The 23578-nt window shown below is 37.0% G+C and overlaps 1 protein-coding gene and 1 pseudogene across 1 annotated transcript; both read left to right on the forward strand.

Annotated features, from left to right (window-relative positions):
* The first annotated feature begins 10724 nt into the window (after positions 1-10724).
* LOC127223643 (olfactory receptor 6K3) lies at positions 10725-11672 on the forward strand. The gene has a single exon (XM_051186355.1). It carries the CDS (start codon positions 10725-10727, stop codon positions 11670-11672), a length of 948 nt encoding a protein of 315 aa, XP_051042312.1.
* Positions 11673-18752: 7080 nt separating this feature from the next.
* On the forward strand, positions 18753-21254 carry LOC127223294 (olfactory receptor 6K3-like; annotated as a pseudogene).
* The last annotated feature ends 2324 nt before the right edge of the window (positions 21255-23578 follow it).

The raw sequence follows: 23578 nt of genomic DNA on the forward strand, positions 1-23578 counted from the left end.
AACAATAAAAGATGTAAAATGATCTATGCAATTACAGACAACTAGCAGAATACAAAGAGGTCACCCTGCAAATATCATTTGTACAGTAAAGAGACCTGATTTAGTGTTTAGTGATTAAACAAAAATATTACCTTGATCTTTGACTCCCTAAAAGGCTACAGTTATTTGAACCAGTAGACTTTAGATATCAATATCTTTGTAAGTTCCCTGACATCTATTCTTTCTATTTTGTTTTGCATTTCATGCCTCATAACTGAATTTTTTTACTAATGAAAATGAATATCAAAAAAAAAAGACCACAGGCTTTTTAAACTGTGAAAAATAGCTGGTTTCTAATGAGTAGAGGGTTTGCAGGAAAGAGCTGGTAAAGAGCAGATGTCTCATTGAATGTTGAGTTTCGGTAGCAGTCTGCACAACTTACCCTGTCTGAGTCCCCAAAGTACTCCTTAGACTCTCTGTAGCTGGGGTCACTTCTATATACCCTGGTGAGTATATAGCTGTATCTGAACATTTCTTGGGGGACTACATAGAATGGAAAGACAGTCTTTCTTGGGAGTTTCACTTTAGATGATACATATCTAAAGAACCCTAAGCTTCCCCTCTAAGGGACAAATTAAGGGGAAAGTGTCACATGGTAATGAATGATCTCCCAGCTCCATTCCTATGAATTCTCCTGTGACCACAAAGTCTATCATTCAGGAGCACCAGTAAACAGAGTAGACAAAAATTCACAAACTAATTTAAAGTAGAATCATTCAGAAAACATAGCTTTCCTGTCAGTTTCATACCCATTTCTATTTCCTTCATCAACTATATACATATATGTATTAAAATTTTTAAAATGTGCATGCTAGATATATTGATACTAATTTATAAGGCTTGGTTAATTTTTTTTGTTTGGTTGGGTTTTTGTTTTGGGTTATTCATTTTCCATCCCAACCACAGTTTTGCCCCCTCCCATCCTTCTATTCTCTCCCCTAACCTCCCATCTGTGCCCCCCATCAACTCCTCCTCTGTTTCTATTCAGAAAGGGACAGGCCTCTAATGAATATCAACAAAGCATGGCAAAGTTGTGGCAAGAATAAGTACCTTACTTTTTATTAAGGCTGGGCAAGGTAACCAGCATGAGGATTGGCTTCCCAATAGCCAGCCAAAATGTTAGGGACAGCAGCTGCTCCCATTGCTAGAGGTCCTAGAAGTAGACCAATAGAAAGGGGGTGTATTTCTGGGTCAGGTAGAAACCTGATGCAAGGGAAACTCCCAGGAATCTACAAGGATGATCCTAGCTAAGACTCCTAGCAATAGTGGATACATAGCCTGAACTGGTCATCTCCTGTGATCAGATTGGTGACTACCCCAATTGTCATCAGACAGCCTTCATACAATAATGGATGGAAACAGATGCAGAGAACTATAGCCAAACAGTAGGCTGAGCTTGGGGATCATGCTGAAGGAGGAAGGATTGTAGGAACCAGCGGAGTCAAAGATAACAAACACACACACACACACACACACACACACACACACACACACACACACACACACACAAAACCCACAGAGTCTGAAATAATGACCAGGGAGCCTGCATGGGACAGAGCTAGACCCTCTACACATATATAACAATTGTGTAGTTTTTGGTGTTTAGAAAATTTTTAAATTTAAATATATTTCTATCATGATCTTCCCTTCCTTAAAGTTTGTCCAGACCCTTTCTTCCTCCCTAACTATCCAACTTTAAGTTCCCTCTGAAAACAAAACAGGACAAAACAAAAACAAAAAACAAAACAAAAGACCAAAATCTCGTACAATGTCTTATTAGGGTTTCTATTGCTATGAAGAGACACTATGACCACAGCATCTCTTATAAAGGAAAACACTTAACTGGGATGGTTTACAGTTCAGAGGTTCAGTCCATTATCATCATGGTGGGACATGGTGATATGCAGGCAGACATGGTGCTAGAGAAAGAGCTGAGAGTCCTACATCTTGATCTGCAGGGAACCGAAGCGGGCTGACTCTACATTGAGTGAAGCCTGAGCAAAGACAACCTCAGAGACTGCCCCCAAGGTGACATGCTTCCTCCAACAAGGCCATACCTATTCCAATAAGACCATGCCTGCCTGAGCATATGGGAGTCAATTATAGTCAAATTACCACCAACAAATCAATACCAAAAACCTAGAAAACAAAATACATCACACAAAACAAACCCACCAAACTGTAACCAAATAAAGGCACACACCAAAAATTGTGGTGTCCATCTACTCCTGAACCTCAGATCTGTTCTATGGTAAATATACCCAGTATTGCTCCACTAGAGAAAACTGACTTTCCCTCTTCCAGTAGGTATAAAACCAAGTTAAGCTTGGTTATTCTTAAAGTTCTATTCATATCAACCGAGTGAACATTAACTGATTAAAGATACAAACCTATAGCTATGTCAGTAAATACTCCATGAAATTCAACCTGTATGACTGAAAAAAGCCTTTATACAGCTTGACTAGCAGAAATATGATAAAGTGCAGCCAGAGGACAATGAAGATGTGACATTGTGTCATCTAGATATGACAGGAAGTCTACACCAATAAAATCTCAACAACACAGCTAACTAAATAAAACATGCACAAATCCAACAACAGTTGGCCTTCCAACATAGATAGGAAAATCTCTCAGGGACTCACTGCTAGTTGAAATGTGTTTATGTTTATGTGAACAAGAAGAAAGTAGAGACAGAGATAGAGATGTCACAGAGATGAAGCAAACTACTCCACTGAGAAAAGGAAAAGGAGATGAAAATTTGAGGACCCTTGACAGTTGATGGCTGCTGTTTGTACATGGAGTGTAATTTCATGAATCGACAACTCTTTCATCAAATTTTACTGCCAAAGTGCAGCAGAAAACAAGTGGGAATACAAAGTATTAAGGGGAGGAGAGGATGGATGCCATCATATTTCATTGTTTACATGTCTTAAATCTCAGAAATAAAGAACAATTAACAATGCGAGAAAAAAAATCTAGTCTTGATAAGAGGAAAACACAGGGTTTGATTGATTATTACTTTCAATAAAGAGAAATTCTAATCATAATTTATATATAAGAACATATGCATATGTATTATTTCTATCAAATTAATAATTATATTTCATGTGTCATTTCAACTTTTTTCCTTTTTCTATTCTATTTCATTAGAAATACTTTTTATTTTTGCAATCCTGGATTCAAACCCTAAGCCTTACACATACAAGACAGGTTCTCTGCCATTCACTGGTATACCTGACTTCTAAAATCATTTTTTAAACTGATGCCAACATAAAGTAATGGAGTTTTCTCCTAAATTTTCAAATAAAATTAAATTGGGTCTCTAATGATAATCTGTGGCCTGAAATATAAGTTTCTATCTTAAATTTTTGAAAAAAAACTAATTAACCATAAGGTATCCTTTTTATTTAATATAGTAATGTAAATGTAATAAAGGAGATACAAATTCTTTGGCCATGCCAGGATGATCTTCAACTAGTATAATCATTTCTAAAATAATAATTAGTAACAAATTCAAATGAATTAATAGAAGTAGTAGACAAAGAAGTGTTTTTTGATTAAATTAAAGGCTTGATGAGGAATAGGCCAGGGAAATGTGATAAGATGAACCATTTTCTTAGTTAGGAAACAACTCTATGAACTATATGAACCAAGTGCTCATGCGTGTGGATAAGGCACAGGAAGAGTGATGAAATCAAAGTGGGTAAATATAATGAGTGCCTAATGTCACATACTAGGTTTAATCTGATTTATCTATGGCAGAAAAAAATAAATTTAGCAAGAAATTATATTCTTAGGCTAGCATTCCTGATTTTGTGAGAGGAGGAGGAAAGAATGAAAAGGTCAGAGAATAGTCAAGAGTACTATAAAGTGTTCTCTTGACTTCTGCATTAATTAACTCACAGCAGCTATGCTTGTCTACATAAGAGTAGAACAGGAACAAGCTAGCCCCACACTTTGCTGAGGAACTATGGGACATTGGGAGCTTTTAAAGGAGAAAGGAAGGGAAGGAGGGAGAAAACTATCGTTTTCTTTGACAATGTGACCACTGGTAGGCTTTACATGCTCCAATGTACATAGTCCTATATTAGAGTCAGCAAAAATTTGACCCAGTGGGCTATTAAAGAAGAAGGAGAAAGGAAAAAATAGAAGAAGAGGAAGAAGAAAGCAATAGTTGCATGACATTAGGAATGGATACGGATGAGTTTGGGGATGTCAGGTAAATATGATCAATTTTTTCATGTATGATATTCTGAAAAAAATTAATAAATAACTGTAAAAATTATATCCTGGTGTGTCAATCATGTTAACACATAGATATGAGCTTATATGTTATAGATATCTGTTTAACACATAGTTATACATTTAAAATAACATTATAGAGTATGATATTTAAAAGTGCAAGTAGAAGGGATGGTTTAAGAGATCTAATCAGATACCTTTTGCTATAGAGCAAATACTCTTCCAAGACTTGTGACATAAAACAAAATCATTCTCTTAATTTTATATTCTGGATATAACTTTATAACTTGGATCAGAACCAAACAGATAGATGACTTTCTAGTCCTTGATCATTGTATCAGTCAGTTGTTTACTTGCATCTTCTGAAGTACTCTCCTACCTGTAGTCTTTCACTTATAATAGGCTATTTGAGTTTGTTCATCCAGTGACTAGGTAGGGTAGCAGTACATAAGTGTGAAAGGCCTCTGGAGAAGTTGTCTGAGAGGTGGCACACAGACTCCCTGTTATACCACACTGACCAATCTAAGTCAAGGGGACTTAGGGAAGGAGAAAACTTTTATCATTTGATGGGAAGAGGTGTCAATTCACCTTTCATGAATATTGAACATAGGAAGAGGTAATATTTTGCTGTTTTCAAAATATAAGTTTCTAGCATTCTCACAGTATGCTGAAACCATACTAGAACTTACAAAGGTACTTATTTAAATAGGTGTGGATTAAAATGGGAGGCAGTGGTCTCTATTTAGAATTGGAGATTAGGGAAAAAGTTTTAACAAAGTAAACATTTTCAAAGTATTGTTATTTAGAGTCAGCAATTTTATTCAAGTAAAAAGTATGACATATTCAGAAAAACTCCATAGAATTTGAAACATTTAAATATTTTTGAAACATTTTACTACTAAAAATTTTAGTAGCCAATTACACTGGTAGCTATTCTTGCTAATATATTTCTTTGATTATAATATAGAAAGTATAATAATTTTTACTATAATATATAAGTAATATTTATTATGATAATGTAGAAATTTTATTTATATAGTATATATAAGTGGAAAGCTAAATACTACATTGAAACTCTGTGGAATGTCTGACATTAAAGAAAACTCATGAGAAAATATAGAAGGAGCTTTCCATTAATTAGAGCCATGGGGAAATCAAGTCTATTTCTCTAATTACTATAGGTAAATACTGCAGTGGATAAATTGCTATGAGAAGGCTTTTGTAACAGGCATAACAATCTTTCTTGATAAAGTAGCAGATTTTGACTGAATAAGTCCAAGGAAGAGAAGGGACCTCATTGTGTCAGGTGGAGGTAAGAGAATTCACATGTCACTGAGCTATAGGTAGACCATCTGCCATGAAGATAATACTTCTAAGAAAGTAAAGGAAGAAAGTCGTTTAACGAGTGTTCCTTCCATTAACTGAATAATATTGGGGATTAGGATTCATCTTGGGGAAGACAGAAGTCACTGGTAATACCACTTTACTTAAATGGCACGTCATAATAATTAGTACCATTTATTGTTATGCTGTTTCCCTCTATTATGGCATCATCAGAGTTTTCTAATTAAAATCAGGAAACAAGAAAATACCACAGCATGCCCTACTGCTTTGAGAACTTCTGGTGATGGTAACTTACATGTGTAGATCAGGATGTGCTCGGTTACATATCAGCCTGCTCTGCAGATCAGGCTAGTTAAGTCTCTAAGATGTCACATGCATCCTTCCCCTTGCTTGGGTTTCCCTGGTAAGCAGGGAGGTCTCATTTTCCTCTGAACATCTGTAAGGTAACACAAAGCTTCATAGGGACAGAGCTGATTTCTATCTAATTGTCTTATCTGCAAAATGGAATTGAAATGTGCCAGTCCTGGGCTTGTCAACAGTCTCATGAGTGGTCACAATGAGAGCTGTGGCTAGCACTTTTTTCCATGGATGTCACTAAGGTGGTTGAGACTGCAGCAATTACCAAGCCTGAGACAGAATGGTATAGGAAGGCAATACACTGATATCCATAATGAACTTAGTAACCAGAATCTTCATAGTGGAGGACTATAAGCACAAGGGGACCTACTATGGTCAAGCCAGGGCAAGGTCCAGGCTTGACAAATGAACTTGACAAAAGAACATTGTTTTCTTTTCCTTTTGATAAGGCTTTAAAAAAACACCTTAGGAAGTTTGAACCCTTTTGATACAGGTCCCACCTAGGTGGCTGAGGCTGTGCTGTAGGCCAGCCTAAGCTACATGATGATTTCCAGGTCATCCTGGACTGTATAGCCCCACCTTGTTTCCAAAAACAGTCCATTTTATAAATTTTATATCCCTGTTAGCTATTTTAATTTTACTTTGGATCTCCAGTCAACATTACAGACAAAGCAATGCTAACTTCACATACAATTTTATTTTGTTGTGAATATAGAGATATCTGTATAGATATTGGTGGGATCTTCTAACCATCTTCAAATCTGTAAAGAGTGGCAGGAGGAACGGAACCCTTATGGGTTTTAGGAGAAAGAGAGCAAATTTGGTCATAAGTTTTCTTTAGGTAAACACAGGGACTGGTGAGCCAAGTGAGCCATGCAGATAGAGTACACAGGTAAAATTGCTTCATCCGGGACATCTACAATCCGTCAACTTCCAGGAAAAAAAAATGTCCTGGCTTTTAGCACCTTCTCTCTTTGGCTTAATCGATCAGAGATATCAGTCAGAACAAAATACTTATTTGAACAATTTGGTCCTATCTTGTAAGAATACTATTTACTTCTGCTACAACTTAGCTACATACACTAGCATGGTTAGAGCCGTGTTCTGCAGAATCTGCTTATACCAAGACCCACTGGCAAAATTCCAGACAGACTCTAAGTCTCCAAAACAGTAAAGTGGCTACAATATGCTACTTACCATCTTATATCTGCTAATGGTATGCCAGAAGATCATTGTCACCTGACATTGTACCTTATTATTACCCTGATAACTGCTCCAAACTGCTAGGACCTCAGTTGGGCGAGTGAAAGTTGTCAACTGTAGCTGACAATATTGACAGCAGAGCTGTTAGTCATTTAATGAAATTACATGAACAAGTGGCTGGAATCAGAGAAAGCCAATTCTCCGGTTTAATTTGTAGTAAATGGAAGCTGAGAGTCAGAGAGATCATTGCACACGTGGAGTTCACCCAATGGTGCTGATAAGGTAAACGCAATACAGAGAATCAAGGTACAGGACATGTTCACTATTGGTAACCTTTCCATAAATTCTCTAAATTTGCCCTTTCAACCCAAACACCAACTTGTTTTACCATCTCAAGCTTATGTGCTTTCCCCTTCTCCAAAATGTGTATCCTTTGACTTCTTTTTCTGCACCTTACCTTTCTTGAAGTTATTCTGTGTACCAGCAGTTAATTTTCATTGCTAAATTTAACTTCTAACAAGAATGTTTCAGTTTATACAGTTACCAATCAGTGGCCATTTAGATGGCTGTTTCCAGTTTTGTAAGCAAGGCTTTGTAACTATTTTTGTTGCAAGCTTGAGGACAAATATAAATTTTAATTTTTCTTGGAATGAGTCCCTGGAGCAGTAATTGAACATATTTTAATGTTATAATAAGTTATTACTATAGTGACTGGAATATTTTATAGGCGCCCCAGCAGAGGATGAGATTTGGTCATTCCATGTTCCTCTCAGACTTAGTACTACCAGGTGTCTCAATAAAATTTATTCAGTAGTCATTTTGTAATTATATAATGCTGACATTTTAACTAATGACTCCTGAAACTATTGTTGTTGATACATGTTTCCCAATCTCTAGCTATCACTTTTTTTAAAAAAGTTAATTGATCAAATAAAATTTTTAACTATATTCATTTGGAATTATTGGATTTATGTTCTTCTTTTGTGGATATTAACAAACTGTTAGTTCTTACAAAATGTCCTTCTAATACAACAAAATCTCCCTTTTAATTGGGTCCTAAGATTAATTTGTGTGTCTTTGTCTTTTCTTTCATGGACATCAGCTTGAATTAAGTAAAGTTCCCTAATTCAATTTATGGAATCAAGTTTCAGTTCAAAATGTATTTTTAAAATATTGATGTTCAAACACTGGTGATATTGATAAACTATCTTATATACTGTTCCGTAATATTTTTATATGATAAATAATCACAGAGATTTAGCAAACAAAGGCTTAGTAGTCTGTTGATACATGGAAGAATTAAAGCCCACACTGAAGAGGTTTTCTATAAAAACAAGATAATAATGAGATGGATTAATAATTAGATAATATAAAATTATAATATGTGCATTTGTACATTCAAATATATATGTATTATATAAATGAAAATTGAAATCTTAAGATTTTCAAGACTTTTAGTCTTCAATAATCCTGTTTCTAAAAATTTGGAGGCTTAGTGTCTATAACACTAGTCCACATGTCCTAATTTTTTATGTGTGCTCCATTTTCCAAAAGCTGTTAAAGTGATATTTGTCAACACTAGTCAATAAAAACCAGTTCCTAATAACATCTATTTACATATATACATTTTCACTAGTGAGATCTCTAGAAAACACAAAATTTTGCCAAATGTTTTGCATTGACTGCCAAATGGTTTTCATATACTTCACATGTTCTTTTCTCATTTGGATGTGCAAAATTTGTTGTTCAATGCACATGATGCTTCAAATTATTTTCTGGAACAATTTTTAGAACTGCCAATTAAGAAAAATGTATTTGCTTTATTGGTTAGAGACAATATGCATACCATAAAGAAACATCACAGTTAAACATATGAGTTCATATTTTAGAGCAAGAGGTTTATTTTAGCTCACAGTTTGAGAGCATAGTCCATCATGGTAGAAGTCCTGACTGCAGAAGGGATTCGTGACCGGCTTCCTTGTATCCATAATCAGGAAGCAAAGGGAGATGAAAATTTAGTCCACCTTCTTCTTGTATTCAGTTCGGGATCTCAGACCATGAGATAGAGTTGCCCACATTCAGGGAAGTTTTCCCTCTTCAGTTAAACCTTTTTGGAATGCCCTTATAGACACAAACTGAGGTTTATTACCATAATAATTCTAAATATAGTCAAGTTAACAATGAAAATTAATGATCACTACTACATGGAGCCCAGAGAACTTCCACTGGTTCCCAGAAAGTATTGGTTGCTGTGCCAGATGAGGTGGAATGGGGTGGCCTTCTGAGCTATGGAAGGATTGGTCTGATGGTCAAGAAACCAACAAATCAAATCAATAAGAGTCACCCATATGGTTCATTTTCATATTTCCTCTGAGTAATAAATATGTTTCCTTGAGGACTAACTTGCCAGTCACAGCAGTGTCTGAACTATGTGGACAGTACTCAGTGCATTATTTCTAGAAGGCATAGCTCAATCATCATGGCACATTCAAGACACCTGGCAGCAAGAACTGCTGTAGAGTTCCACATCTTACCCACACATGGTCTTTTTCACGATACAGAGTCTGAATAGGTAGACTTGGGTAGTCTCATAGAGACTGACACATTAGGGTCCATATTGAAATCTGCCACATTTCTCACTGAACATTTTTTCTAGGCATATTGGTTTCTGCTGGCTAGATTTGTCTGCCTTTAAAAATAGTTTCCTACACACATTTCACCCTCATGTTCTGCCTGAGAATCCACCCTATTTCTCTAGCCACATACAAAGCTACTTTCATGGGACGATAAAAGCGAAACTCTGGAAATTTGAATGAAGCATAGAGCAGGATGCAACTTCACTTTGGTTATATGGGCAGTAAGAAAGCCAAGTACTTTATCTAATCTGTTTTGAAGATACTTTGGAGAGTGCTCTTTGATATGTAACTTAAAATAAGTTTGAATTAATATAACAGGCAATTTTCATCATACCCATATTATACTATTTTTAGCTAATGTATCTTACACACTTTAATTTTTTGTTTAGTTTTTATTGAGATTGGGTTTCTCTATATAGCCCTGACTGTCCTAGAACTCGTCTGTAAAACAGGCTGGCCTTTAACTCAGAGATCTACCTACTTCTGCTTTCCAACTGCTCAGCAAACTTTAGATTTCTAATGTGTTATTTTCGTATTTCATAGTTCATATTGTACTGTGGTGCTAAGGATTGAATCCAGGATCTTGGGCATGATAGGAAAATGTTCTACAAGTGAGCTTTGTCCATGCTCCATTTTCTATCTGTATTCTTTCCTGGGACATACATTTTATGAAGATAGTCTCTTTTCTTCATTGCTGGAAGCAACAAATACATAGCTATCTGAAGGACAGCATTACCAAGTGTATATCTATTTCTTAATCCAAGAATGGAGAGAGATGTGTCATTTTCCTAAAGCTTTCCATTTATTTCTTGCATGAACCAATATGTCTGACTTTTTTAACCTTTTATCCAGGTATTGATCTGTGTATTTCCACCCATAAGGATATACTTTGCTGAGAGTATAATGAGAGGTAACAGAACTACTTCAGTGACAGAATTCCTCTTCTCTGGATTTCCCCAGTTTGAAAATGGCAGTTTCCTCTTCTTCATTCCTCTGTTCTTCATTTACATATTCATTATTATTGGGAATCTCATTGTGTTTTTTGCAGTCAGAATGGACACTCATCTTCACAACCCCATGTATAATTTCATCAGCATTTTCTCATTTCTGGAAATCTGGTATACCACTGCAACCATTCCCAAGATGCTCTCCAACCTCATCAGCAAGCATAGGACCATCTCCATGATTGGCTGCCTGCTGCAGATGTACTTCTTCCATTCACTTGGAAATTCAGAAGGTATTTTGTTGACCACAATGGCTATTGACAGATATGTTGCTATTTGTAATCCTCTCCGATACCCAACTATCATGACTCCCAGGCTCTGTGCTCAGCTTTCTGCTGGTTCCTGCATCTTTGGCTTTCTTGTGTTGCTCCCAGAAATTGCATGGATTTCCACACTGCCCTTCTGTGGCCCCAACCAAATTCATCAGATCTTCTGTGACTTTGAACCTGTGTTACGTTTGGCCTGTACAGATACCTCCATGATTCTGGTTGAGGATGTAGTTCATGCTGTGGCTATCATCTTCTCTGTCTTGGTTATTGCCATCTCTTACATCAGAATCATTATAGTGATTCTAAGGATTCCCTCTGGCAAAGGCCGCCAGAAGGCCTTCTCTACTTGTGCTGCCCATCTTGGTGTCTTTCTGATGTTCTATGGCAGTGTCTCACTCATGTACTTGCGTTTCTCAGCTACTTTCCCACCAATTTTGGACACAGCCATTGCACTGATGTTTGCAGTTCTTGCTCCCTTTTTCAACCCTATCATCTATAGTCTGAGAAATAAGGACATGAAGATGGCAATTAGGAAGCTTCTCTGTTCTCAGAGGATACTGTCTACACCTGCAAATTAACCTGCTCATAGATGCCTCTCTCTGTAGACTTAACTCCAACATATTAACCATACAATTAGTGAATAACTCATTCATTAGTATACTCATACTCTTCATGTCTTTATTGCAGATCTTCCTGTATTTATTCTGTTTAAACATATTTAATTCAGATAGAAAATACTTGTCTAGATTACAATGAGGGGTGAAATATACAAAGTAACATATTTTGTAAATATTAATTTTATACAAAATTATTATATATTATATGCTTTAATATCAAACAGATTGTAAAATATAGTACTTAGAATAATATCTATAGATGTCAAAATTTATGCTTAAATGATACTGCATACTAACTTTGTGACTTCAAAGAAATATTATTAAGTTTTGATCCTTTGTTTCAATGTCTGTAATTTTAAAAGTAATATATTTCAAATTTTGACCTCATTTATCAATTTAAAATTAAGAAAGCTAGTCAAAGACATTTTGGAATATTATTAAAAACAAGTCAAAGGCAAGTGTTAATTGTTATTATTTGTTATTGACAATGGTTTTGATGTTTTAAATAATGCTATAATGTAAGTATATTAAAAGAATATATTTAGGAAGGCCTTACCCAGCCTTGGTATAAGAGTATGTGCTTAATCTTCTTTTTACTTGTTATGCATGCTCAGTTGATACCTCTGGCTGGGAGATCAGCTCTTTTCTGAAGGGAAATGGAGGAAGGGTATATCTTGGTGAGAGCAGAGGTGTGGGGAGGAGCTGGGAGGGATAGAGAGGGAAAACTTCAGGTTAGATACAATGTAGAAGAAAATAATAAAAATAACTATCAATAAATGTAATAATTTCTAAAGTGGTTCAGATAGTAAAAATAGATGAAATTAGAAAAGGAATTAATTTTATGATTCTGATTTTAGATTCTGAAAAATTAACAAAAATTTCTGTTGTTGATGGTGGTTTTGTTTTGTTTGTTTGTTTTTTGATTTTTAGAGAGAGGGTTTCTCTGTGTAGCCCTGATTGTTCAGGAACTCATCTTGTAGACCAGGCTGGCTTCAAATTCAGAGATCTGCTTGCCTCTGCTTCTGGAGTGTTGGCATTAAAGGAGTGTGCCACCACTGCCTGGCTCAGCAAAGTACAAATAAAAATCTCAATATGTAAAGTAAAAACTACAATCAAAACTTTCAGCGACATGCTAGATTAAACCTGAAGATTTCCTAAATTTGAAGAATTTTGACATACACAGACCTTAAAAAAAAAAAAATAGAGTGAGGAGCAAGTTGAGGAGGAAAAGAAGCATGAAGAGATGAGGGAAGAAATAAAGAAAGAAGGAGAGAGGAAGAAAGGGAAAAAGAAGGAGAGAAGAAAAAGTTGATATAAGAATAGAATTCTGATGACTACCGGCACAGGTAAGGCTGGAAGGATTGATGAGTGGAAGCGACAATTGACCAATACACCCTACAGTCATGCTCTGAAATTCCACACTGAATTTCACTATTTACATCCTAATTAGTACATGATAATCAAAATAAAATACAAATGTTATTTTAAAAAATTGGTGATATTTCAAAATTTTAATTATTTTATTGTCATATCACATGATTTTGTTATTTAGATAACACTATATTAATTCTTTGAGAATTATATATAGTATATTTTGATGGTATTCTTTCCCACAAACTATTTCCAGATTCATCATCTTCATTTTTATCCCCCTTTCTTACCAACAATAAGGTTTTTGTTTTTCTTTTTTTTTATTTATTTTTCTTATTTTACATATTGATCCCAGTTCCCTCTCCCTCCCTCCTTTCCTCTTTCCCTACCTCTCTCTCTCCCTCTCATGCTCTCCTACTCCACAGGGAGGGTGATGCCTTCCAGGAGGGATCAACAAAATTTGTCAAGTCATTTGGAGTAGGGACTCGGCTCTCCCTCCTGCCTCTAGGTTAGGGGAGTATCCCTTCATGGGCAATGTGCTCCCAAAGTCCTCTTGTGCACCAGGGATGCATCCTGATTCCACTGTCAGAAGTCCCTTAGGCTGCCCAGGCCTTTTAACTGAGACCCATGTTGAGGGGATCTGAGTGAATCCAATGCTGGTTTAACAGCTATCAGTCTGGGGGTCCATTAGCTCCCCCGTGCTCAGGTCAGCTGCCTCTGTGGGCTTTTGTAGCCTGGTTATGTTCTGGTTTTCTTATAACTCCCCCATTTCTGCATCTGGATTCCAGTTCAGCTCAGTGTTTAGCTGTTGGTGTCTGCTTCTGTTTCCATCACCTACTAGATGAGGGCTGCATGATGGTAGGTAAGTTAGTTATCAATCTCATTATCAGGTAAGGTAGCCTTTCTAATGTTGCTCAAATTATTAGTTGGAGTCATTCTTGTAGATATCTGGACATTTCTCTAAAGTCAGTTTTCTCTTCAAATCTATAATGGCTCCCTCTTTTATGAAATCTCTCTCTCTCTCTCTCTCTCTCTCTCTCTCTCTCTCTCTCTCTCTCTCTGTCTGTCTGTATTTTCTCCCGTCTATTACTCCCCTGACTCAATCTTCTGCGTCCCACATGTTTTCCTCTGCTCCCCTTCTCTTTCTCCTAGCTCCCTAGCTCACTGCCCCCCCCCCAACTCCCAATATGCTCAGGAGGTCTTGTTCCTTTCCCCTTCTGTGAGGAACTTTGTATGAATTTCTTATGATTTGTATGATTCCTTCTCATATCCTAGTTTCTCTGGCGGTATGAATTATATGCTTGTGATTCTTTGCTCTATGTCTAAAATCCATATCATGGTCCTCTTTTTGTGACTAGGTTACCTCATTCAGGATGGTTTCTTCTAATTCCATCCATTTGTCTACAAATTTCAAGATTCCATTTTTTTTTTTTGTTTTGTTTTGTTTGTTTGTTTTTTTTTTTCCCAGCCGAATAGTATTCCATTGAGTAAATGTGCCACACCTTTATCCATTCTTCCATTGAAGGGCTTCTAGGTTGCTTCCAGGTTCTTGTTATTACAAATAATGCTGCTGTGAACATAGTTGAACAGATATCCTTGTTGCATGAAAGTGCATCATTTGGGTATATAACTAAGAGTGGAATTGCCAGATCTTGTGGTTTAGACTGATTCCCATTTTCCTGAGGAACCGCCATACTGATCTCCAAAATGTCTGTACAAGTTTGCACTCCCACCACCAGCAGTGTAGGAGTGTTCCCTTTTCTCTACATCCTCTCCAGCATAAATTGTCTGTAACGAGTATGGTTTTTCCGCCCTCCACCTAGTCTTGCCCCGCTGCCACGCCAGCCCCAAATAATGCACTGAGACTCTGTATTTGATATTATATTGTCGGCCAGTTACTACTTTTTTATCAGCTAGCTCTGTCTTAAGTATTAACCCATTTGTGTTAATGGGGTATGTATTTTCACGTGGTCTTTTTACCCAGAGTCGGCTGCCGCATACTGCTCTCTCCAGACTCTCCATCTTGGCTCCTCTTTACCACTTCCTATTTCCTCCTTGTCTCCTAGTCCCTCCTATCTTCCTTTCCTATTGGCCAACAGTGCTTTATTATTAACCAGTATGAGAAACATATACAGAATGACATTTCCCATTAGTGATTCTAATTTTAGAAATTCTGGCAGGAGTAAGCAGGAGTAAGATGGTATCTCAGAGTTTTTTTTTTTTTTTTTTTTTTTTTCATTTCCCTGATAGCTAAGGATGTTGAACACTTTTTTAAGTGTCTTTCAGACCTTTTGAATTCCTCTATTGAGAATTATCTCTTCAGTTCTGTACCCCATTTTTTAATAGGGTTGTTTGGTGTCTTGGTAACTAGTTTCTTGAGTTCTTTGAATATCAGCCCTCTGTCAGATGTAGGGTTAGTGGAGATCTTTTCCTAGTCTGTGGCTGCCATTTTGTCTTGTCAGCTGTGTCTTTTGCCTCATAGTAGCTTCTCAGTTTGAGGAGGTCCCATTTATTAATTGTTGATTTCGATGTCTGTGCTACTGGTGTTACATTCAGGAAGGAGTCTCCTATACAAATTTGTTCAAGGGTACCTTCCACTTTCTATTCTAAGAGGGTCAGTGTGGCTGATCCTCTTTGGATCTTTGATCCATTTATATTTGAGTTTTGTGCATGGCAATAGACATGGGTCTTACTGCAGTCTGCTACACACCATCATTCAGTTGTGCCAGCCCCATTTGTTGAAGATGCTTTCCTCCTTCTATTGTATAATTTTAGCAGTTTTGTCAAAAATCAGGTGTTCGTAGGTGTGTGGGTTAATATCAGGATTTTTTTTTTAACCCATAAGATCTAATTTGTTTTGCTCAGCTACCTTTGGGGGTGGAGACTGCCCTAAAGTATGCTAATTTTTCAAGGGTTACATCACTGAAGGAAACTGAATCTCCCTCTCCCGGCAGCTGTCAAAATATATTTCAGCCCAAGGTGGTATTTTTTGCACATCTGTCATCCATGCTAGGATTTTGTTGGGCTTTTGAGCTTGTACTTTTCTTGTGTGTGCTGTAATACTTGTTATGAGCTTACTTGTTATGAGTTATACAATCTTCCTGCTGTGTCTTGTTTCCCTCAAGTTGTTGGGCATCTCTGACTCTTATAATCTTTATGCTCCTCTTCCTTGCAGATCTGTAAGCCTTGGGTATTATATGTATGTCCCACTTTCTGCTGAGTATTCCATGGACTCTTTATTTTTTGTATATTGAACAACAGCCTAGGAACTATGAATGGGTAATGAAAATGTGGTCTATTTACACAATGAAATATCATTCAACTGTTAAGAAAACATGTAAGAGCCAGCAATATTTTTGATTATGATAGCTATTAGGAAAATAAGATAAATAGCAAGTATGAAATATAACTGACATGTTAAATAATATGTTAAGAATAGAGAAAATCTTAAGTTAATGAGAGAAAGTATTTAAGAACTCACAGAGGCCAGAGGAAGAGCAAAATATTAGATGAAGGAACAAGAAGTATCTAGACAAAATAATCTATGCTGGTAATATCCAGCAGTAGCTTGAGGGAGGGGGATTGTTTGTTCAAAGCCACCCTGGACTACATGGAATATTCAAGGACAACCTGGGTTACATGGAATGATGATGTTTCAAAAAACAAAAACAAAAATAGATTGAAGAAAATGCATACCAAATATGTTATCATAGGAATTCCTTGAACCAAGAAGACAGAGGAAAATAATTAAAAAGTACCAAGAAATATTCCTAAATTTTAAGATATTCTGGTCTTCAGATATATTTTGGTCCTTAGATTGTTTCACACTGTATACAATTATTGCAAAAAAAAAAAAAAAACAAATCTTTACAGCTGTAAACAGTTTTGAATCGTAGGAGAAATATAAGAAGTTCTATGGTAAAGTTTGTTTCCCCACACAGAAAGGTTAAGCATAACTATAGGAAAAAGAAAACATATCTTCTTCTAAAACCTGACATTTCCAAAGAGGAGGCTGACATAGAAATGAATATTTTGTATAGAAGATAACATATTAAACACAGTTATTCTCAGTAAAAAACAGTGAGAACTTGGGGTTTTTTACAGGTTCCTGGGCTGAGACAGTAGGGAACAGCATACTGGTGTGGAAAAAGGCTGAGCTGTGAGGGACGCAAATGTTTCCACACACTTGAACCATGAGAAAAAAACATGCCCACTCTTTCCTCATTTTCATTAATACTGAAATAAAATATGAAATGGTCATATATTCTTCTATGTAGTTTTCCTGGGTTGTTTTCTGTCCAGATTCCCTCTCACATTGTCCCTCTGTGCACACATGTAAGATGGTCAAAACCAGGATAGTTGCTTCTTTGCAATGTACCCTGGTAGACTTAAGAACAGGAAACTAATTGGAACATTGAAGAGGTGGTTACAGTATTTTCCAAGATGAGTATAAATAGAAAACCTGTGTATATTGACAGCTTTGGTCAGGGAAGGATGAGAGTTAGGTAATTAACCTCCTGAGAAATGATACCTGTGGTACTGTAGGGGAGGAATCCTCCACAGACAGCACACCCCCTCTTTCTATTCCCCAGGATGCTGTGATGTGACTATAACCCCTTTTGAGGGCTGAAGGAACATCAATGATGCAGAGGCCTAGAGAGACAAAGGAGCTGCTGGGTTCTTGGTCAGAGGTAAGTATGCACACCAGCGCATGTGTAAGAATAATGAATAGGCATATGTGCAGCAGGAAATCACATTGCTGAGCTGAGACCACCTGTTGAGGTATGATTTACACCAGTCTTGATTAGGACTCTCATTAGACATGAACCTTGGCTCTGCCTTTACACATACCCCCACTTTTTAATGTTAAGTTACATGACTACCTAATACATGTATTTTTTATTGGGCCTGGTGACCCAATTCTGGGTTTAGTTAACATTCCAACTGTAGTGGGTGTGACAGATAAAGTCATGCATGGCTATAAAGGAGGAACTATGAAACTAGAGAAGATAAAATTAATAAACTGATGGAGTATGATAAATTATATACTTCTAGAATGCTGCCTAGCACCAGAGCATTCAGAAGATTTTGGTGTTATAATATTCCTAATACTATACATTTACATATGACAGTAGAAGCCAATGTCAGAAGAGAAGAACATTTCTCCAAAGATAGATTAAAGGTATTTAAATTCTATTGTTCTGTTTATTAGCTAGGAATACCTATACTCAACATAATTTGAGTCTGAGTTTCATCACTTATGAGATGAAAATGACGATCTTACATGATAGAACTTTATGAGAATCAGATTACAAATGTATACCATGAGCTGGGGGCACATTAGTGCTACTGCTGTTTACATATTCTCCCTTTATCAGAATATTGTGAGCACACATATATGCTCTCCTCTTACAAATTGGGATATTAAAAAAAAGCTGAGTAATTTGAAGTGTCACAAGTGTGTAAGTGTGTAAATAGTAGAAATGATTTAAATGCTAGCATTTTATTTAAGATGTCCAAATTTTTTACCATTGCCATCAACAGATTTTGTGTCAGGATGGAGAAGTGTCATACATAAGCCAGAGGCTGCAGCACACACAGCATGTAATTATAGCTATAGAAAACAACATGAATAATGTAATTACAGGGAAGAATGGAGTAGGTCGATCGATGCTAGGAGGTAAAGTGACAGGGAGTTAAGGGTCAGATAAGTTGGCTTGGAGCTCATGGGAAAGGTTGTATAAAACTTTTTGAAGATTTATATGTCTTTCTAGCTGAAATCTTATTAGTTAATGAGATTACAAAATAGCATATAGAACGATAAGAGGTTAGGGAGGGTACTAGAAAACTTATGAAAATTGATTCTTGAAGATTTAAAATGAGAGCTGTAGATGTGAGGAAGGAGAGGCATTGTGAGGCTGGAAATGAAACTAAAAATCAATGAAAGTAGCCAGAGCGAAAGGAGGGCTGCCTTTACAAGGCACTTGCAACTTAAGGTGTTGGAATAGAAAGAATAGTCCCCGAGGAAGAGAAATGGACTGTCACATGCCAGGCAGGACTGGGTAATATCCAGTAGTGACTGGAAGAATAGCACCAGCTGGATGCTGAGGAAGTATTAGCACAGCTTTAAAGTGTGTAAGGAATTAAGTGATCTGAATTTTATTACTCCTTGAAGAAGTTACCTGTCTCAGAAATCACACCACCAATTGTGCTAGCCATCTACAATCCCAGAATTTGAAAGACTGGCGAGAAAGTACACTGGACTACACAGTGAATTTCAAGACAGCATAGGCTATATAGGAAGACTGTCTCCAAAACCAAAACAAAATCCCACTACCAACAAAACAACAACAGAAATGCATGTTCAAATCCCTTGATGCTACATGAAATTGCATTTTTCAAATGAGTAACTGAGGCTGAAACATTTGCAAACTTCCCAAAAGATTTGTAGGTTGTAGTAGACTGACTTTGGTCTAACGTTATATGTGAATTCTGAGTTTGTATTTTGAAAAATTTATTTACACTGTGTGTGTGTGTGTGTGCGTGTGTGTGTGTGTGTGTGTGTGTGTGTGTGTGTGTGAGAGAGAGAGAGAGAGAGAGAGAGAGAGAGCAAGAGAGATAGAGAGAGCACATGCATGATATAGCTCAAAAGTGGAGGTCATAGGACAACTTACCCCTTTTGTTGAGGCAGAGATCCCCCTGTTTTTTTCTGCTAATATGCTTGTGCTATGGAAGCCAACTTCTGGCTCATTCTTATCTATCTGCCTCCAATCTTGACACAGGGGTGCTGGAACTGCAGATGTCCACTACTGAATCCGACTTCTTATTTGGCTGTGGGGATTGAACTCAGGTTTCCAGACTTGCACAGCAAATACTTTTACCTGCTGAGCCATCTCAATGAACTTCTGGTTTACACTACAATTTGATGAGGAAAACACATAATTTATTACCTTTAATATACAAATCCTGTAGTTAATATTGTTGTATAATTGCATGTTGTTATAATATAGTATAGTATGTATAGATTATAAATAGAGAAACATAAATGATATGCTGAAATAACCTTGAATAATTTGTGTACCTTTAAATTACTTGGAAACCCCCTAACTTGCAGTTGTATTTCTTTGAGGAGTAAGAAGAGAAATATCAGAAATATCAGCAGTTACTATATATAGCAGCAAGAAGGTATGGGGAGATCCTGGTGATTGCTATGAGCCATTTAGGTGTGCATCTTACTAATTGTCTTCTCTGTGATCTCTCCTTCTTCAGAGAGCTCTCCTGGGGACATTGAGAATGGAAGTCTGTCAGCAGTGTCAGGCTCTAAGATGGTAGTCTCCTGTATTTTTTTCCTTTGCTTTTTATCTACACTTTCACTGTTATTGGAAATTTGTTGGTTTTCTTTGCTGTAAGGCTTGACAGCCATCTTCACAGTCCCATGTACAATTTTCATCAGCATCTTTTTCTTTCTGGAAATCTAGTATGTATGCCACAACTACCATTCCAAAGATGCTATCTAATATCATCAGTGAAGAGAAGTCTGCCACCATCACTGGCTGCCTCTTGCAAATGTATTTCTTCCACTTCCTGGGAAATTCAGAAGGGATTTTGTTGATCACCATGGCTATTGATAGATACATTGCTATCTGCAACCCTCTTCGCTATCAGATGATCATGACCTCCAGGTTCTGTGTTCAGCTCTCTGCAGGCTCTTGCAATTTCAAATTCCTCATCTTGCTTCCTGGGGTGGTGATGATTTACACTCTGCCTTTCTGTGGACCTAACCAGATCCATCAGATTTAGTCCCTGTACTGAGCCTAGCCTGCATAGACACTTCTATGATTGCCATTGAGGATGTGATCCATTCAATAGCCATTATCATCACTGTTCTTACTATTGCTCCTTCCTGTGTAAGAATTGTCATAGGGATCCTGAGAACCCCTTCTGCTGAGGGTAGGAAAAAGGTCTTTTCTAATTCAACTGGTAACCTCATGGTCTTTCTGATATTCTCTGGCAGTATGTCATTTGTGTACTTAGGTTTCAATGCCACTTATCTCCCAGTGTTAGACACAGTCATTACACTGATGTTTACTGTGCTTGCTCCATTCTTCAACCCCATCATTTACAGTCTGAGATATGAATAATGCAATTAAAAGACTCTTCTGTAATGGCTAAGATAAGAAACACAAACAATGACTCTTCCTGGAGAGGGTGTGGAACAAGGGGAACACTCCTTCATTGCTGGTGGAAGTGCAAACTTGTACAGCCACGTTGGCAGTGAGAATGGCAGTTTCTCAGAAAAGTGAGAATCCACCTACCACACATTCAGCTATATTACTCTTGGGCATATACCCAAAGAATGCTCAATCATACCACAAGGACACTTGCTTAACTATGTTCATAGCAGCATTATTCGTAATAGATAGAACCTGGAAACAACCTAGATGTCCTTCAACTGAGGAAAGGATAAAGAAAATGTGGTACATTTATACAATGAAGTATTACACAGTTGTTAAAAGCAAAGATACCAGGAAATTTGAAGGCAAATGGATGGAACTAGAAAAATATCATCCTGCGTGAGGTAACCCAGACAGAGAAAGACAAACATGCTATGTACTCACTCATAAATGTATATTAGCTATAAAAGAAAGGATAACTATTCTATTATCCACAAACCCAGAAAGACTAGATTGGCTCCTGGCTCAATTCTCAGCAGAGACAAGTGTCATTAGAAAGCAACTGATGGAAGCAGATGCAGAGACCCACTTCAAAACATTAGACAGAATTTGGGAGTTCTGCAGAGGAAGAGGGGGAGAAAGGAATGTAGCAACCAGGGGGTTCAATGATACCAAGGGAAGGATCACACAATCAACTAGCCTTGGCTCATAAGGGCTCACAGAGACTGAAGTGACAACCAGGGAGCCTGTACGGGACTGACCTAGGCATTCTGCTTATATGTTACAGTTATGTATCTTGGTCCTCTTGTGGGATTCCAAACAGTGGGAACAGGGTCTGTCTCCAACTCTTACTGGTTTGGGGACCCACTTCTCATACTGAGCCACATTGCCCAGTGTTAATAAAAGGGGAGGTGATCAGTCTTACTACAACTTGATATGCTATGTCTTGCTGATACTCATGGGAGACTTTCCCTTTCTTGGGTGGAGGCAGAAAAGGAGAGGATTTGGTGTGGGAGCAGATGGGGAAAGGACTGGGAGGGAAGGATGGGGGAGGGGAGGCTAAGGCCAGGATGTGAAATAGATGAATGCAAACATTTTTTAAAGACTCTTTTATCTTCACAAAGTTTTGAATACATCAGGAGGCTAAATATCATCCATAGTTTCCTCCTTACTGTTTAAAACATGTATTCCATATATGAGAACATGGTATTCCTCTATACCTAGCTCTTTCTTACTTTGGAACCTGTCATCCTAAAATCAGAGTAGTAAGAAATCTATGTAATCATTATCAAATTTGTTCTGCATATGATCAGGAATCTTATGTGGTCCAGTGATTAATTATTTTGGCAGGATGTATCTAAAGAAAACTTGTTCATTGAATGTGAGATTAGAATGGCATGGATTAACTATAGAGGTACAGTGTGTTATAAGGAATGATGCCTCCATTTTGGCAATACATCTTAAATTTTTAAAAAATTGTTTATGAATAATGGATTACCTGGTAAGGTAAACTGCACTGTAGAATGCCATTTGTACTTTGGTACATGTAGAGAATGGTTTTAGTTATTATTTTGCCTTCTAAGTCCTTACATCTTCACTTTCTTTACCAATTTCCATTCAAAAACTCTTCTCTACTTTTGTAATAGTTTCCAAAAGAATGAAAAAAAAAAAAAACATGTTTTAACTACATAACACCTACCAATTTCCTCACTTTTCTACAACTGTTATCATATCTAAACTTAGATGTTGATCATTACATATGCACAACTTGTGTAGTTCTCTTTATAAAATGCACTAAGAATTTCTGTATGAATAATTTCACCTCCTTCTGTGACCTATCTGAGATCGCCAGGTGGCATGAGCTGATTGGGCAGTGAGCACATATTTAAGGGCTTGCTGGGGCTGGGAGGAGCAGAAGCTGAATAAACTGCTTGAAGAAGAAGAGTTATGGTCATGTTTCCTTGCTGGCCGAGGTAGATGCTATACTTCTAACCCTTAATGAGAGAGGAGTATATTTGTACAGAATGTTAGTGAATACAGAGATGCCTGGCTTCCTGTAGTACTGAGAATAAGTGACAATTGAGTGTTCAGTTATAAATACGACACTTATACTATACCCTTTAAAGCTCAGGAATCATCAGAGAGACAGAATTTAAAATCTAAAATATAAGTAGAGAAACTTCTGGGCATGACATAGCCAATACTGTCTTGATCTCACAGGACATGTGGCTACCTTCAATGGACCTACACAAGACTGGACTTATCAACAACCAATCATGAATTGGAGAAGGCCTCATCAAACCCTAAATATGCCTGCTGAAT

The sequence above is a fragment of the Phodopus roborovskii genome, unplaced genomic scaffold (assembly GCF_943737965.1).
Source record: "Phodopus roborovskii unplaced genomic scaffold, PHOROB, whole genome shotgun sequence".
Lineage (NCBI taxonomy): Eukaryota > Metazoa > Chordata > Mammalia > Rodentia > Cricetidae > Phodopus > Phodopus roborovskii.

Bases quoted from the DNA above. Each gene is read 5' to 3' on its own strand.
- LOC127223643 (XM_051186355.1), top strand. From the start codon at position 10,725: ATGAGAGGTAACAGAACTACTTCAGTGACAGAATTCCTCTTCTCTGGA.